This window comes from Macaca fascicularis, chromosome 14, assembly GCF_037993035.2.
Source record: "Macaca fascicularis isolate 582-1 chromosome 14, T2T-MFA8v1.1".
NCBI classification, from domain to species: domain Eukaryota; kingdom Metazoa; phylum Chordata; class Mammalia; order Primates; family Cercopithecidae; genus Macaca; species Macaca fascicularis.
The window spans coordinates 127,503,073-127,519,067 of NC_088388.1; the positions used below are offsets into that span (position 1 = coordinate 127,503,073).

Genomic DNA, 15,995 nt, shown 5'->3' on the forward strand with positions numbered 1-15,995 from the left:
GGATATTAAACATGCAGATTTTAGTATTAGTAACTATTTTCACAAAGATCATTCTTATACATGTCTTCATATTTGGATCCAACCTCACAAACTGAAAAATAAGTGGGAATAAGATATATCTGGGAATAGGAAATATTAAGTGTTCAACAATAATACAGAGTTAAAGAAAATGATTTAGGTGTGAGTAGAGAATAAAGGCAAAAAAATAAGACAAAGATTAAGAATAATAACAAACATATACCGAATGCCAGGCACTCTGCTACCTGCCTTATATGTAATATCTCCTTTAAATCAGATATAACCACATGAGGTAGGTACTATTACTCTCATTTCGCAGCCAAGGAAATTATGACACTAAGAAGTTCAAATAACTTCCTCAACATTATAAAACTATTAAATGATGGAGTCAGAATTGGAACCCAGGCCTATCTACATCCCAATATCTACTCTCTTAACTACTACTCCATAAAGAAATCTTTGAAAAAATTATGGAACTAGAATACAAAATCAAGATGCTGAAGACAAACTCAGGATGACAAAGTAAAAGAGTATGTTCCGACTTTTCGTTGACAGAATGTTTTTAGTCACAGGAAGTGAAAGGAAGTTAGAGGAGTATACTAAAATACGGGAAGAACAAATTCTAAAGTTATATTAGTACTACCCAATCCAGAGAATCAAAATCCTTACATTCATGTGTAATAGCCAAAGGAGTAGCAGAGACATCAAAAATAACTTTTACATACATTAGTCTTCCTACTATAACCTAGTAAAGAAGATACAGAAACCATGTTATTATCATTTCTTTAGAGTAACAGAATTTCAGAGCTGGAAGGGACATTGAAAGAGTGAACTGCTGCAGTGGTTCTCAAGTCCTAGCAGACATCAGAATCACCTGGAAAGTTAGATGAATGACCAATTGCTGGGTCCCACGCCCAGAGTTTCCGATTCAGCGGGTCTGGGGTGTGACTGGACGACTGGACAATGTGCACTTCTAATAATGATCACCAGGTGATGCTGATGCTGTTGGTTGGGAGACCACACTATTGATCTCTTCTAACCTTAATGTGGAACCAATGTCAAACAAGTCATTGTCCATTCCTGACTTTCTGAATAAACTGTTCAACACAGATTATTTCTAAACAAATTTATAAACAACATAGTTCAGAGAGAAAAATCAACCCTATGTAGTGACAGTATATCCTCATTTTTCCAAACAATTTTCCCTATACAACTGACATTCTTCTTTTATAAAATTACATGATGTTGTAAAGCAAGAATCATTTGTATCATTCCCCACGAAGTGGTAAGTATCATCCATATTCAAATAAACAGGTTTCTCTGGGATTAGCCTAGAATTCGATAGAGTAATACTAAAATACAAAATTAAAAGCAAACTAAAAGAAAATAATAGGGCATAGCTATGAAAATCATATCCTAAAATAGGATTTAACAAATTTTACCTTTCAAGTGGGAACTCAATTATGGTATGAAATTTCCCCTGAAGTGCAGCAGGTCCTTCTCCTACTTCAATATACTTATTTTCCGTCACAATTGGAGAATTGACCTGAGCTTGTGTTCGTGCCTGGGCCTCTTCCAGTGTCAGCAGTTTGGTGGATGGAGAGGATACCAGGAGGGACTTGGGCCTTGACAGAGAAGCTTCAAAAAGAAAAGGAAGGTGATGAAGAGAGTCAACTATGTGTGAGTGGATTCAATTTGTTAGTAACTCTCTCTCCATCTATCTACCTATCTGCTGTTTCAAATGTTCTTCAAGTATTTTAAATAGCAAAACCCATAGTGCTTTATATTAAATGAAAAACTGAAGATGACATACCAGTGACACACATACACACACATACAACTCTTTAATAACTGTTTTCCTTTCTTAAAAGATATGAGGAAAGGTGATCAATCGCTCAGATATTTTTAGTTTTGGAAGGAATTTTTCTTCTTCTGCTCCATTTTATACTTTAATACACATAAATAATGAATGACAAGTTTTTTAATGTGTCATGAACTTAGATCAAAATAGGTCTAATATGCAGTATTCACTACACACACACAAAATAACTGTCAAATTGTGCATTTTGGTAAGCAGCGATACATTATTAGCTGCCTTATACCAGCGACATGTTTTTTTTTGTGGTAAGAAATGTGTGGTTTTCCACTTCTTCGGAAGCTCAGACACACACTCCTGGTAGGGAAAGAACCCATCTGAGTCGTACCTGCCCCTTCTTGCATGACCATGCTGATTTTGCCACTGAAGAGCACATCAACGTGATTCAGGATGAACTCAACAACCACAGACTGAATTCTCACTTCCATGAAAGCTGCTGTTCCACTGAAGCAGGCAGATTCTATCTGTTTTGATCTGTGAGGTAAACATTTTCACCACAGAGTTGTAAAGATAGCACTCGTAAAGGGCCTCTTTTTTTAAACGTGTAAATCACAGACAAACAGAGGAAGAAATCATACTTTTTTCTTTTTTTTGAGAGCGAGTCTTACTCTGTTGCCCAGGCTGGAGTGCAGTGGCGCGATCTCGGCTCACTGCAAGGTCCACCTCCCGGGTTCACGCCACTCTCCTGCCTCAGCCTCCCAAGTAGCTGGGACTACAGGCGCCCGCCACCACGCCCGGCTAATTTTTTGTATTTTTAGTAGAGACAGGGTTTCACCGTGTTAGCCAGGATGGTCTCGATCTCCTGACCTCATGATCCGCCCGCCTTGGACTCCCAAAGTGCTGGGATTACAGGCGTGAGCCACCGCGCCCGGCCCCCAGAAATCATACTTTTACTGTCCCTTAGGTAAGGCCCAGTTGCCTGTTTTAGGGAGACGCAAATAAAAAGAACAGATTTGTTTTATCTTTTAAAAATTTCCTTAAGGAACACTGATGAATCAGCCTTTTATTTAGGATTAGTTGTACTAAAAGTCACAAGTGAAATGCAAATTACCTTAACAGGTTTGGAGCCCAAACAATTGCTAGATTTTTTGCATGCATATTTGTGATGGAACAATAGTCAGCTAGAAGAGACAAGTGTCTCATCAGGAACTCCAGTGTTCTGAAAATAAAATACAACATATTAACAGAAAGAAACATGATGGAGCAGTATAGAACATAAAAACCTACTAATTAAATTCTAAGTTTGCAATAGCAAAATGAAGAAAGGGACCATACAAACCCAAGAAAACTTTTTTCCTGCTTAACAGGTTGAAGTATTACTTATTAGAAGTGAATCCTTCACCAAAGCTAGTTTCTGGAACAAATAACATTTTGAAGTTATGCCATTCTACTTGCAGCAGACACACTAATAGGAAAGGGCCTCAACACTTCTATGAAAGAAAAGAGTAATGTCTCAAAAGTCTAAAAACAGTTAAAAGAAAAATTCCAATAGGCATCAAGGGGAGAACATTTGAGCAAAGGATATGCTTTTGAAATAAAGAGCCTAATTCAAATACTCATATTCTGGTTTATCTTGACTACTTAAAATTTGGTTTACTTAAACAATTCCATATATATTGAGATTAAACAACAGGGAAGAGTATTTCTGGGAACAAAACATTATCAGCTTAAATGTAAGTTAAACCAGGTAAGTGCCGAGTGTGTGTGAGTGTGTGTGTGTGTGTGTGTGTGTGTGCGCGCGTGCATGCATACACAGAGCTATTATCTATCACCTAGCGTGTCTCAAAGTGTCCTACCTAATAGTACCCAGGGTAAAACTATTAAAGACAATGGGCTGGGTGTGATGGCTCATGCCTGTAATCTCAGCAGTCTGGGAGGCTGAGGCAGACAGATCACTTGAACTTGAGAGTTCAAGAACAGCCTGGGGAACACAGTGAAACCCCATCTCTACAAAAAGTATAAAAACAATTAGCTCAGTGTGGTGGTGCATGCCTGTAGTGCCAGCTACTCGGGAGGCTAAGGCAGGAGGATTGCTTCAGCCCAGGAAGGCTGAGGCTGCAGTGAGCTGTGATCATGCCACTGCACTCCAGCCTGGGTGACAGAGTGAGACCCTGTCTCACAAAAAAAAAAAAAAAAAAAAAAAAAAAAATAGAGACAATGAATAGGAGACAGAAATACAAGGCTTTATTACATGAAACAGTAATAAAAGATAAAATGTGGTCTACATATAAGCCACAAAGATTCAGATGGACCTAACATGAATTTGAGAGGAAAAGGAATATAATAGTTAGACTCGGCATTAGGCATTGTTCAAGAGGCTTTTACCAGCAGTCTCATTTAATTCTCGTAAGAGCTCTAACAAGCACAGAATTACCATTCCCCTTGTACCAAGGACAAAGTCAAGGTTGCCGGGGTTCCACAGAATAGCAGTGGTAGTGCTGCATTTCAAATCAAGGTCAGAGTGGTTCCAAAGTGCCTGCATATTCAAGGGCACTGTAGTTGCTTTACAGTTAAAATGGTAATTCTCTGTCTCTCCTGTATATAATTAAGTAAGGAAAGACAAACCAAAGTGAGGTTGGCCTGGGTATGACAGAGGTGAGAAGCTTGAGAAATGTATTTAGAAAACCATGTAAAATTTTATTACTCAAGGAAGGTGAATGAAGGGAATGATTAAAGGACTTCAGAAATGTATTTTATAAGAATTGCAAATTTAAAAAACCAAAGACATCTATTTGGGTTGCCTATCTAATTATAAAGATGTTTTTAAAAGTTAATGGGCCGGGCGCGGTGGCTCAAGCCTGTAATCCCAGCACTTTGGGAGGCCGAGACGGGTGGATCACGAGGTCAGGAGATCGAGACCATCCTGGCTAACACGGTGAAACCCCGTCTCTACTAAAAAAAATACAAAAAAAAATTAGCCGGGCGAGGTGGCGGGCGCCTGTAGTCCCAGCTACTCGGGAGGCTGGGGCAGGAGAACGGCGTGAACCCGGGAGGCGGAGCTTGCAGTGAGCCGAGAGGTTGCGCCACTGCACTCCAGCCTGGGCGACCGAGCGAGACTCCGTCTCAAAAAAAAAAAAAAAAAAAAAAAAAAAAAAAAAAAAAAGTTAATGTAGAATTTTAGGATTCCATAAAATGAGCACTTTTATATTCAGCAGATGAGAGTGCGAATTGTGCAAAACTTCGCAACCTGGAACGTAATTTGGATATTGTAGTCTAATATTGAGAATAAAATTTAGATTTCCAGAATTTCACTGCCAGGTCATTATCCTGTAATAAAAAACATAATCTAGATTCCACGTAAAAGGATGACCCTCATAGTAATATTCAAAATTGGAAAAGGAAGGCCGGGCACAGTGGCTCACACCTGTAATCCCAGCACTTTGGGATGCTGAGGTGGGTGGATCGCCTGAGCTCAGGAGTTTGAGACCAGCCTAGGCAACATGGCAAAACCCCATCTCTACCAAAAATACAAAAAATTAGCTGGGCATGGTGGTTTGTGCCAGTGGTCCCAGCTACTTGGGGAGCTGAGGTGGGAGAATCACTTGAGCCTGGGAGGCAGAGGTTGCAGGGAGCCAAGATTGTGCCACTGCACTCCAGCCTGGGTAACAGAGTGAAACCCTGCCTCAAAAAAAAAAAAAAAAAAAAAAAGGAAAAAGAAAAGACCCCACCATATACATAGATTAAATATGCAAACTGTGAAAGGTTAAACAACATATGGCATATCCAAATGAGAGAACACGATTGAAAATTACGCTTTTCAAGAACATCTGAGGAATTCAGAAATGTTGATGTTAAAATTTTGGATAAAAAGTCCATCAAAAGATATATAAAGTAGGAGATACACACACATGTAAGTTATAGTGAAGAAAAGAGTTACACAAAATATTGTATACATTATAAAGCAGGAGATATACATGTACATATTAATAGCAGACAAGGTATAAAATCCAGGTAGGGCATATATGCATGGTAAGTAATATAATATATATTAGAAGACAGGCAAAGAGGATATTAGGATATATATACATTTAAGTATCTATAGTCAAGCTATAAAATAGTGTATAGAAGATATAAAATATATATGCAGTGTATATTATTGAACATCTATCTGCAAGACTCTATTCTGGAAATACAGTGATAAACAAGACAGAATTCATGACCTCAAGTACCTTATGTTTTAGAAAGACTGTATACAGATAGTCTCCAACTTACAACGGTTCAATTTATGATTTTTTGACATTTATGATGGTGCAAAGGTGATAAACATTAAACAGAAACCACAATTAGAATTTTTTTTTTTAATGGAGTCTCGCTTTGTTGTCTAGCTGGAGTGCAGTGGCACGATCTCAGGTCACTGCAACCTCCACCTCCCAAGTTCAAGTGATTCTCCTGCCTCAGCATCCAAGTAATTGGGATTATAGGCACACGCTACCATGCCTGGCTAATTTTGTATTTTTAGTAGACATGGGGTTTCTCCATGTTGGCCAGGCTGGTCTCGAACTCCTCACCTCAGGTGATCCACCCACCTCGGCCTCCCAAAGTGCTGGGATTACAGGTATGAGCCATGGTGCCTGGCCTATAGTGCTGATTTTTGAAACATATATATAAGCAATGTCATTTTGAAAAAAAAATAAATTACTTAATTTGCATATTACTAGAACATCTGCTGAATTTAATTTCTTGTCAATAACTGGAATTTTAAAATGTATCTTTTGTTTCTTTGCATACTAGAATCTAGTTTCTACTATTTTCCTTTTCTAACTGGCAAAGTAACCTTCAATTTTATTCTGGCTTTCTCAGTCATAGCACAAATATTTCCAAGAGTCCAAACTAACACACAAATCAAATTAGGTTTTAAAAAGTAGCAACAACAATAAAACCAAAGAAGAAACTAAAACAAACAAAAAACCCCCAAGTTTAGTCAGCCATCCTTTTGCCCATCCATTCACTCATTCATTCAACCTTTAAGTACCTATAGAATGCTAAGCAGTGTGCCAGGCCCTGGGGATCTAAGGACAAATGAGTATCTATACATAAACACACATATATATATGTACACATACATCGTGCGTGTGTGTGTGTGTGTGTGTATAATGGAAGTTTAATTAGAACTCCAAGGAAGTTTAAATAGAAATTCAAAGGAAAAAAAAAAAAACGTTTACAGGTCAACTGACTTCTACCTCTGCCTGGTATTTACCCACTGTGGCTGACCTGTAGTGTGGTGGGGGGAGCTGCTGGATGACATCGTGGATTTTTATCAGCCTTTCTTCGTCTGTTGCTGCTGAAACTGCATCCTAGAACAGTTACAGTACAAAATAAACTAGTGAGCTCTGTTGGTAAAAATGAAAGTTCTTCACTTACAATTCAGTTTTCACTCTGAGATCAACTTGCTTTGCTCTTGGATGTGAAATGGTGAGGAAACACAACATTGTATTAAGGAAGTCAATGGTTTCCGCATAGTGTGAACACTGAGGTCTACGAAACTAATTTTAAAAAGGCTTGATGGTAATCAGTATTAAGGGTGACAAGAATAGCAGCTCAAAGTCAGAAAGCACAAGAATGACAATGTGAAAACAGCAAAGACCCCTGACTAGCTGGCAATATTTCTTTTTTTTAAGGAGTCATTTCGGTCACAGAACTATTTCTTACATGTGACCAAACCAATGGTCACGTGTTTTGAACAAAAGCACAGCAAAGTTCCATAAAGAATTAGATTCAAAAGTAGCCTGTACTCACAGAAAATTTCTCATACAGCTGGTAGGTAAGCAGAGGGTTTGGGAGTTCCCGGAAGTACAGCTTACATAGGGAGCCCACAGAATGGATGTCTTGAACATAAGGTTCTTTCGTCAGGTCGGGGACGTGCTCAGAGTCAAATTCATGGCTGACATAGAAGATGACAAGCAAATCGTTTGATTGAGGAGAGCAAATACGTGTCTTAAAAACAGAAAGCAGAAGCCCCAAAAGTGTTCAGCTCTATCTCAGTGAGTTGCAATTATCTTCCATTTATTATATTTCATTTAAGTTGTGTTTGGACTTCAGCAATAACTAGATGTCTTAGTACAAGACAGATATCTTTCCATGTGGAAATTAAGGGCACAGCTTTAATATTAAAATGAACAACAGCCTCTGAGATACATATGAATGAACAGCTCTTATAGTACAACAGTCTGAAAACAGGACCTAATTGCTAGTGACTTGAATATCCAATATTTTGGCAATTCCAGAGACGAGCACTGAATGGCAATGGATCCATGAAAAATTATGAACAGAAATTCCTCAGATACAAATTGTACAACACAGAAATGCTTTCCTGAAGCAGGATAAAAAAAGTCAGAAACAACATAAAGCAACTCCTAGCTAACAACAAATTTTAATAGGCAGGAAAATGTGTATCATTAGAATGAGTAAAATAAAAGTTGTACACAGAATATTAAGGGAGATTAAGCTCACTCTCCAGGAGGTTAATTAATACTAATCCACAGGCATGAGACCACTTATCATCCACCTAGAGGATTAATGTGTGTGTACAATATGAATATGAGATTTACTTTGTCTTAAACTGAAACTGTCTTTAGTATAAGAACTAATTTATGTATTTTTCAAGCCATATATTCCCCAAAACTGAGATGGGCTCTGTGATCCACTAAAATATTAAAATCTCTACAGAATAATGGCAGTTACCATGTACTACAGTAAAAAAGAAAGGGTAATGGCATATCAATAATAATCTAGAATCCAAGAGATTAAGCAAAAATAAAATATTGCTGGCACAGAGTTTGTCACTGTTTTTGTTTCAGAGAAGATTTGGGGAGAACGTGAAATATGTAGAGATGCATACTTGAACATATACACAGAATCAGGGTCAAAGGAGATTAGAAACTGTTCCATTCCCATCCATTTTAATTAACACCTAAAGAATAATTCTATTATAATGCAAATTTTCTCTCTCATGGCTGTCATTGGTTCAAACTCAATTTGCTAAAATCTTCAAACATTATAAAGAGACAAACTACAAGTACTGAAGAGATTAAGGTGCACGGTTCTCTGACTCTAGATGAAAAAAATGCCATTTAGAAAAGTATACACAGAGAATAACACAGATATTGTTTCTTATTTTATCTAAATTATCTTTAATGAAAATAGGTTATCAAAGTAAGTGAATCCATTTTAAAATATTTTCATTTTAATTAGTTGAGTGAAAAAGTGCCATGTAAGATTTTACCGTAGTCTTTGGATATTGGAGGCAACACCAGAAAGGCGATATATTCCATCCACAATGCCATATCTCTCAATGAAGGCTGTGCAGCTTTGAAGAACCTGGGGCACTAAAGAGAATTTTTAAAGAAATAGATTAAATTGGTAGTATTCATTGGAACCAAAGTCACCAAAAAACAAGATAGTCTTAGTTCACAAAAGCAAAATAAAATTTGTAAATTAAAGTTAAAAGGGGCAAAAATTAATCCACTACAAAAAATGATGAGGGTATATTTATTTAATTTCCCACCTAAACTAGATAACTAATTCCTGAATAATCAAGACTGGTTCTGTGCCATGATATTTAACTGAGTAGAAGAGTTCATACATTAGGACAGTCTCTCTTCTGCAGTAGACTCATTTAGATCACGTTACAGTTACACATCACAGTAGAGTGAACTGTTTAGTCCTAACACCATGCCAGGTTTTTAACAAACACAGCTGTTCAGCTGACTTTCAGATACAGCAAATGAATATACAAAGTTAAATTTCAACAATATAATTGCTTGTAAGTGCTGCAAAGTTTTACTTCTAAAAAAGTATCTTCTATGTTTTCATAGTTAATGCAAATTCTGACTTTATTCAATAAACAAAACACCAATATAATACAAAGACCAAGGCAATTTCAAATAGATGGAATCTTGTAACTTCCTGGCCATATTTACATTAACTTTACTGACATTTTGCCTTTATATTATCAGCTCATGACAAAGGGCACTCTCTCTGGTTAGCTCCATGAATATACACTGGACAGCTATGACGGGGCATGCAGGATAGAACAGAATTTTCAAAGTATATGATACAAAATTTTATAACCATTCAAACATTTATAATAGCTGAGAATTTAATGTTAGCTGTTTTGCAATGCAGATTGATGAGTTTACAGACTTTAGTATGATCGTTTGACAGGGTTAGTTAAAATTCTTGAAAAGAAATGCTTGGAAAATTTGGTCTGCAAAGAGCTACTATACTAGAGATGAAACATTCAGAGTGGCAAATGAAGCAAATAAGACATTTTAATTAGATAATTTTAGTGAATGTATTTCATTAACAGTATATTGTCATTCCTCTGTTATTACAATCAACTTTTCCTTGGTTTTCCTGACTTTTGCTGTCCTTCCTGAAGTCCATCTTTAAATTCTGTCAGATCCTATAACAACATTTAAAACTTAACCTCTTTATCTTTGATTAAAAATAAAATCAGAAAACAAAAACCAGCAGCTGATAGTATTAAGTACTAAATATGTGCCATGCTAAGAACTTTACAACGGATACTCTCTGATTTTCAAAGAAATCCTACAAGGAAAGTACTATCACATTCCCATTTTTACAGAGAAGAAAATTTATCTTAGAGTAAGTTTTACCCAAGGGCAGGCAGGAAACAGTGGCAGAAGTGAGAGATTCCAACTCAGGCAGTCCAAGTACAGAGCCAATGCTTTTGTTTTATTTCACACACACACACACACACACACACACACACACACACACACCTTTTTTATACTATATACTATATAGTATATATACTATATACTATATAGCTATATAGATTATACTATATACTATATAGCTATATAGATAAGATATATACATACACACACTATATATATATTTTTCTTATTATACTTTAAGTTCTGGGGTAGATGTGCAGAACATGCAGTTTTGTTACATAAGTATACACCTGCCATGGTGGTTTGCTGTACCCATCAACTTGTCATCCACATTGGATATTTCTCCTAATGTTATCCCTCCCCTAGCCCCCCACCCGCCGGCCCCCCTACCCCGTGACAGGCCCCGGCGTGTGATGTTCCCCTCCCCATGTCCATGTGTTCTTATTGTTCAACTCCCACTTATGAGTGAGAAGATGTGGTGTTTGGTTTTCTGTTCTTGTGATAGTTTGCTGAGAATGATGGCTTCCAGCTTCACCCACGTCCCTGCAAAGGACATGAACTCATCCTTTTTTATGGCTGCATAGTATTCCATGGTGTACAACTCTAGGCCAAGTGAAGTGTTACCTTTTGCCATACAAACCAATCATCCTATGACTTCTTCACAAAACAATTTCCTCTAGCTGGACTCTCTCCCATAACCCTCTTCATATAGAAAATTCTTGTCTATTGTTCAAAATCCAGCTAAACTATCACTCTTTATTTTTATTTTTATTTTTTGAGACAGAGTCTCGCTCTGTCGCCCAGGCTGGAGTGCAGTGGCACGATCTTGGCTCACTGCAAGCTCCATCTCCCGGGTTCACGCCATTCTCCTACCTCAGCCTCCCGAGTAGCTGGGGACTACAGGTGCCCGCCACCACGCCCGGCTAATTTTTTTTTCATATTTTTTAGTAGAGACTGGGTTTCACCATGTGAGCCAGGATGGTCTTGATCTCCTGACCTCGTGATCCGCTCGCCTCGGCCTCCCAAAGTGCTGGGATTACAGGCGTGAGCCACCACGCCGGGCCTAAACTCTCACTTTTAAGTGAGCCTTCACTGAATACCCACCAGTAGAGGTGGCTGAGCTTTGTGTTCCATATGCTCATAGAACAATATTTCAAATTATCACTTATTTGTTTATACAACTATTACCCTTTTCTGACTGCAGGTTCTTCAGAAGCAAAACCATGCATCATTCATCTTTGAGTATTTAAAACTCAGGAACACTGTCCTGACACAATGTGTAAAATTAGCAAGTGAATTAATTTACCAGTGCCCTGAGAGCCTGAAATAGTCATTATCTGGTCAAGTTAGCTGGAAAGGAACCTTAGTTTTCATATGGAACTTGTTCATATGAATACATTTTCAACTATATGCTTTCTGCCTCTAAAAATATTCAAGACTTTCAGTAACAAGAAAAGGTTATGTTTCTGTAGTAAAGATGAAGGGCAGGTAGAATTGCTGGGTACTTCTTGTGGATTTAATTGACATTAGAAGCAACCTTTGTGTCGAAATGATATGCAAAATACATAGTATCTTTATAAAAGCTTGGGTTCTATTTCTAACATTGTCCCACCAATAATAACCTTGGTGTCTCAGGTTTCAATTTGAAAAACTGGAAGTGGAATAATAAAATTTGGGGCTAGAATATTTCAGTCACCTGCTTCAAAGGGTATATTTAGAGATTACTGGGATAATTAACATCATTCTTAGGAAAATAGTTAAAATTCTTTTCTGTAAAGCACTGAGAAGATGCTTCTCATCATATATGCTCCAAATTAGCGTGCTGATCCACCCGGGCACGCAGGAGGGTGGTCTTCGAGAAAAGCCCTTCAGAGCACAGGATTTAGTTCCATATTATCAGGCTCTCCCAGCACACATAAATTTTTCATAAAAATAAGCTACCATTTATTAAAAAAAAGTGTCGGTAATTTTCATTGGATGTGTATATCTGTATGTTATTAGATTCATATCTGTTTATTCTTCCAAATAAGTAGGAAAACATTGAAAATATGGAGAATTAGAGGTCTTTTCCTGATATGACCAAGTATCTACGCATGTACTACTTCATAGCAAGCATCTGAATCGTTTCCTTATATTTTGTGTTCCCTGAGTAGAAGGACTGAATGTCTATGCAACAATCACATAATCAGCTTAATAAACAAAATTACATAACTATTACTTATAAGCTTAAGGGAGACAAATGAGTCATTTAATATAAATGGGTGGCAGAATGAAAGAAAAGCATAAACTTGAATCTTGAAGAGAGCAGAAACTGAAAAACAATGTCTGAAGAAAAAAGGAGAAAAGATCTGTTTTATTTTTGCACGAAAGAGTAGGAAAGCAGTATAGGAATCCAATATATGATGTTTTGTAAAAAAAATCCTAGTTTTAAAAAAAGGCACTTTGCTAGCTACCCCCAAACCATCTAACGAACCAGCCAAATGCACACCAAATAATGACCCAGTCAAAATATAACACCAGAAACCTCCAAAATGCTTCCTCCAAAAGACGGTACGATTTTCAGAATCATTCCCACATTCTCCACATAATACACTTCTGATTTACTTTGATTTTACATTCTTAGTTTTAAAAATATCATCATATGACAACAGAATAAGAAGTATATATTTAAATTAAAATCGATGATCCTTAAAACTAGAATATAGCTAAAAGAAGTAAGAAATAAGTATGACAAGAATTGATCTTTGATTTTTTTTTTCTTGACAGTTTTGTTTTCGTTTCGGCTCTTTTCTCTTCATTCATTCACTCGCTCACTCACTCATCAATCATGCATTTATTAAGTCTGTTCCATTTTCCAGGCATCACGAAAGCATTACAGATACAGATGAAAAAGCTCAGTTCAGTTTCAGGGAAGTGGTTTCCAGGCTAAAGGGACACGAGTACAGTGTTACTTATTAGAATGTGCATCATGATTCTACCTAATATGACTACCTAAAGGATTAATTTCTGGGGTTATTTGGGCCTTGCCTTTTCCTACTGTTCTCTGATTTAAAATTTTGTGCATATACTACAACACAGAAATATGTTCAGGCAACAGAGAGTCCTCTCCGAGGGTTCCAAAATATTTGTAATATTTTGTACCAAACATAATTTGACCTAGTTTTCTATAAACCTCTCACTATTTTGTTTTAGTGATCTCAATTCAAATTTTTAACGAAATTCAGTTTTAAATATGTACAGAAAAAAAAAATACTAAGTCTTACGAAAAAAAATCAATGATACCAGAAAAAGACATTAACGTCACAACAACAACAACAAAAACATTTTAAAGCTACAGGTAGGGATGCCAAAGTAGGCTGGGGGCAGGGGCTCATGTCTGCAATCCCAGCACTTTGGGGGCTGAGACAGGTGGATCACCTGAGGTCAGGAGTTCAAGACCAGCCTGGCCAATATGGTGAAACCCTGTCTCTACCAAAAAATACAGAAAAAAAAAAAAAAAAAAAAAAATAGGCAGGCATGGTGGTGGGTGCCTGTAATCCCAGCTACTAAGGAGGCTGAGGCAGGAGAATCGCTTGAACCTGGGAGGCAGAGGTTGCAGTGAGCTGAGATTGTGCCATTGCACTCCAGCCTGGGCAACAAGAGCAAAACTCCATAACAAAACAAAACAAAAAGATGCCAAAGTAAATGACATATTAGTATAATCTATGCTCAAAACAGGTACTATGTACGTGGATTTTTATTTATTTCTTTTTTTTGTGGGCAGATTTTTAAACAATCAGTTCCACAAATAACTGTGATATAATGTTTAATAAACTCAATTATAAACACTGGTTTGTGATAGCTAAAACTCTGTATGATCATCCTGAATCCTGATTGAGCACCAGGGACCACACATAAAAGAATAAAAAGACAATGGCTTTGTCAGGTTCCTTGTGACTTCTTACATTTTGAACAGAAGACACAGGTCAAGTTTGTCACTTGCTCCAACAGAGAGGTACTCAGAAGTTCAGAAAGTATAACAGGATAATCTCTCTACAAAGCTGATTTTTCACTAGGAAATATTCAGAGAATTAACCATTTACCAAAATATAATTTTTAAACAATTTTTATTTTATATGAAATGCTTCACGAATTTGTGTGTCATTTTTGTGCAGGGGTCACGTTTATCTCTGTATTGTTCAAATTTTAGTATATGTGCTGTCGAAGCAAGCACATAAAATGTAATTTTGATATGAGCTTCCTTCTCAGAAAAATCTAATGCAAGGTTAATTTTGTTTAGGGTAAAGACACTATGTTAAAGTCTAAACTTTGAGAAAGACAATTATATGATACATATCAATATTATATACACTGTATGTGTCTCATCTCTCCTCACAATTATGTATATAATCATTTTTTCTTCATTTTTTCTAATTATTTTAGAGTTTAAAATACATATTCAATTCTAATTGTTTTAGACTTTAAAATAGTCTCTCTCTCTATATATATATGTATGTGTAAATACATACACACATATGGTATAACTGTGGTTATAGGCCATGTGACAATACATATGAAGTCTTTTTTTTTTTTTTTTTTTTTGAGATAGGGTCTCATTCTGTTGCCCAGGCTGGAGTGCCATGGTGTGATCATGGCTCACTGCATCCTGGACCTCCTGGGCTCACGAGATCCTCCCACCTCAACCTCTCAAGTAGCTGGAACCACAGGCACGTGCCACCATGCTCAGCTAATTAAAAAAATTTTTTTGTAAAGACAGTGTCTCTACAAAAAAAAAAATCAATGATACCAAAAAACTGTTCCACTCAAACAGCTTTTATCATAATTAGGGAACAGATGAATACTGTAGTTTAACCTGCTACTTTTCAGAAAGAAGTGATATAATAGCCTCTGTCCTCCCCTATCAACCTTATGAAGAATGGAAACATAACTGAAACTTCTAAGTACAACTAAAATTGAATTGATATTTGAAAGCTAATGAGCATGGCAGGACAAACTGGAAAACTCTCTTTCAATTTCTTTTTCTTTTTTTTTGAGATGGAGTCTTGCTCTTGTCACCCAGACGTGATGGTGAGATCTTGGCTCACTGCAACCTCCACTTCCCAGGTTCAAGCAATCTCTCCTGCCTCAGCCTGCTGAGTAGCTGGGATTACAGGCACACGCCACCACGCCCGGCCAATTTTTGTATTTTTAGTAGAGACAGGATTTCACCATATTGGCCAGGATGGTCTTGAACTCCTGATCTCAAGTGATCTGCCTGTCTCGGCCTCCCAAAGTGCTGGGATTACAGGAGTAAGCCACCACGCCAGGCCTCTTTTTCATATTAATGATCACATCTAAGCAAGGTTTAACATGTTACAGGGCATTAAACATGCCATGTTTCCCAGGCTGGTCTCAAACTCCTAGGCTCAGGTGCTCTTCCCATCTTGGCTTCCCAAAGAGCTAAGATTACAGGCATGAGC

The 15,995-nt window shown here is 37.2% G+C and overlaps 1 protein-coding gene and 1 non-coding gene across 15 annotated transcripts in view; both read right to left on the reverse strand.

Moving 5' to 3' along the window:
* ARHGAP32 (Rho GTPase activating protein 32) overlaps window positions 1-15,995 on the reverse strand; it is a 306,989-nt gene that overhangs the window by 15,251 nt on the left and 275,743 nt on the right. For all 14 annotated transcript variants that reach the window (XM_045370763.2, XM_074015632.1, XM_045370762.2 and 11 more), the window contains 6 exons: window positions 9,117-9,219; window positions 7,631-7,775; window positions 7,106-7,188; window positions 2,946-3,053; window positions 2,223-2,368; window positions 1,461-1,656 (listed from right to left, as the gene is read on the reverse strand). In XM_045370763.2, the coding sequence (XP_045226698.2) occupies window positions 1,461-1,656; window positions 2,223-2,368; window positions 2,946-3,053; window positions 7,106-7,188; window positions 7,631-7,775; window positions 9,117-9,219 (781 nt within the window). The remainder of the gene's footprint in view (window positions 1-1,460; window positions 1,657-2,222; window positions 2,369-2,945; window positions 3,054-7,105; window positions 7,189-7,630; window positions 7,776-9,116; window positions 9,220-15,995) is intronic.
* Window positions 14,646-14,749, reverse strand: LOC123568894 (U6 spliceosomal RNA). The gene has a single exon (XR_006692452.2). It is a non-coding gene; the product is annotated as a U6 spliceosomal RNA (small nuclear RNA).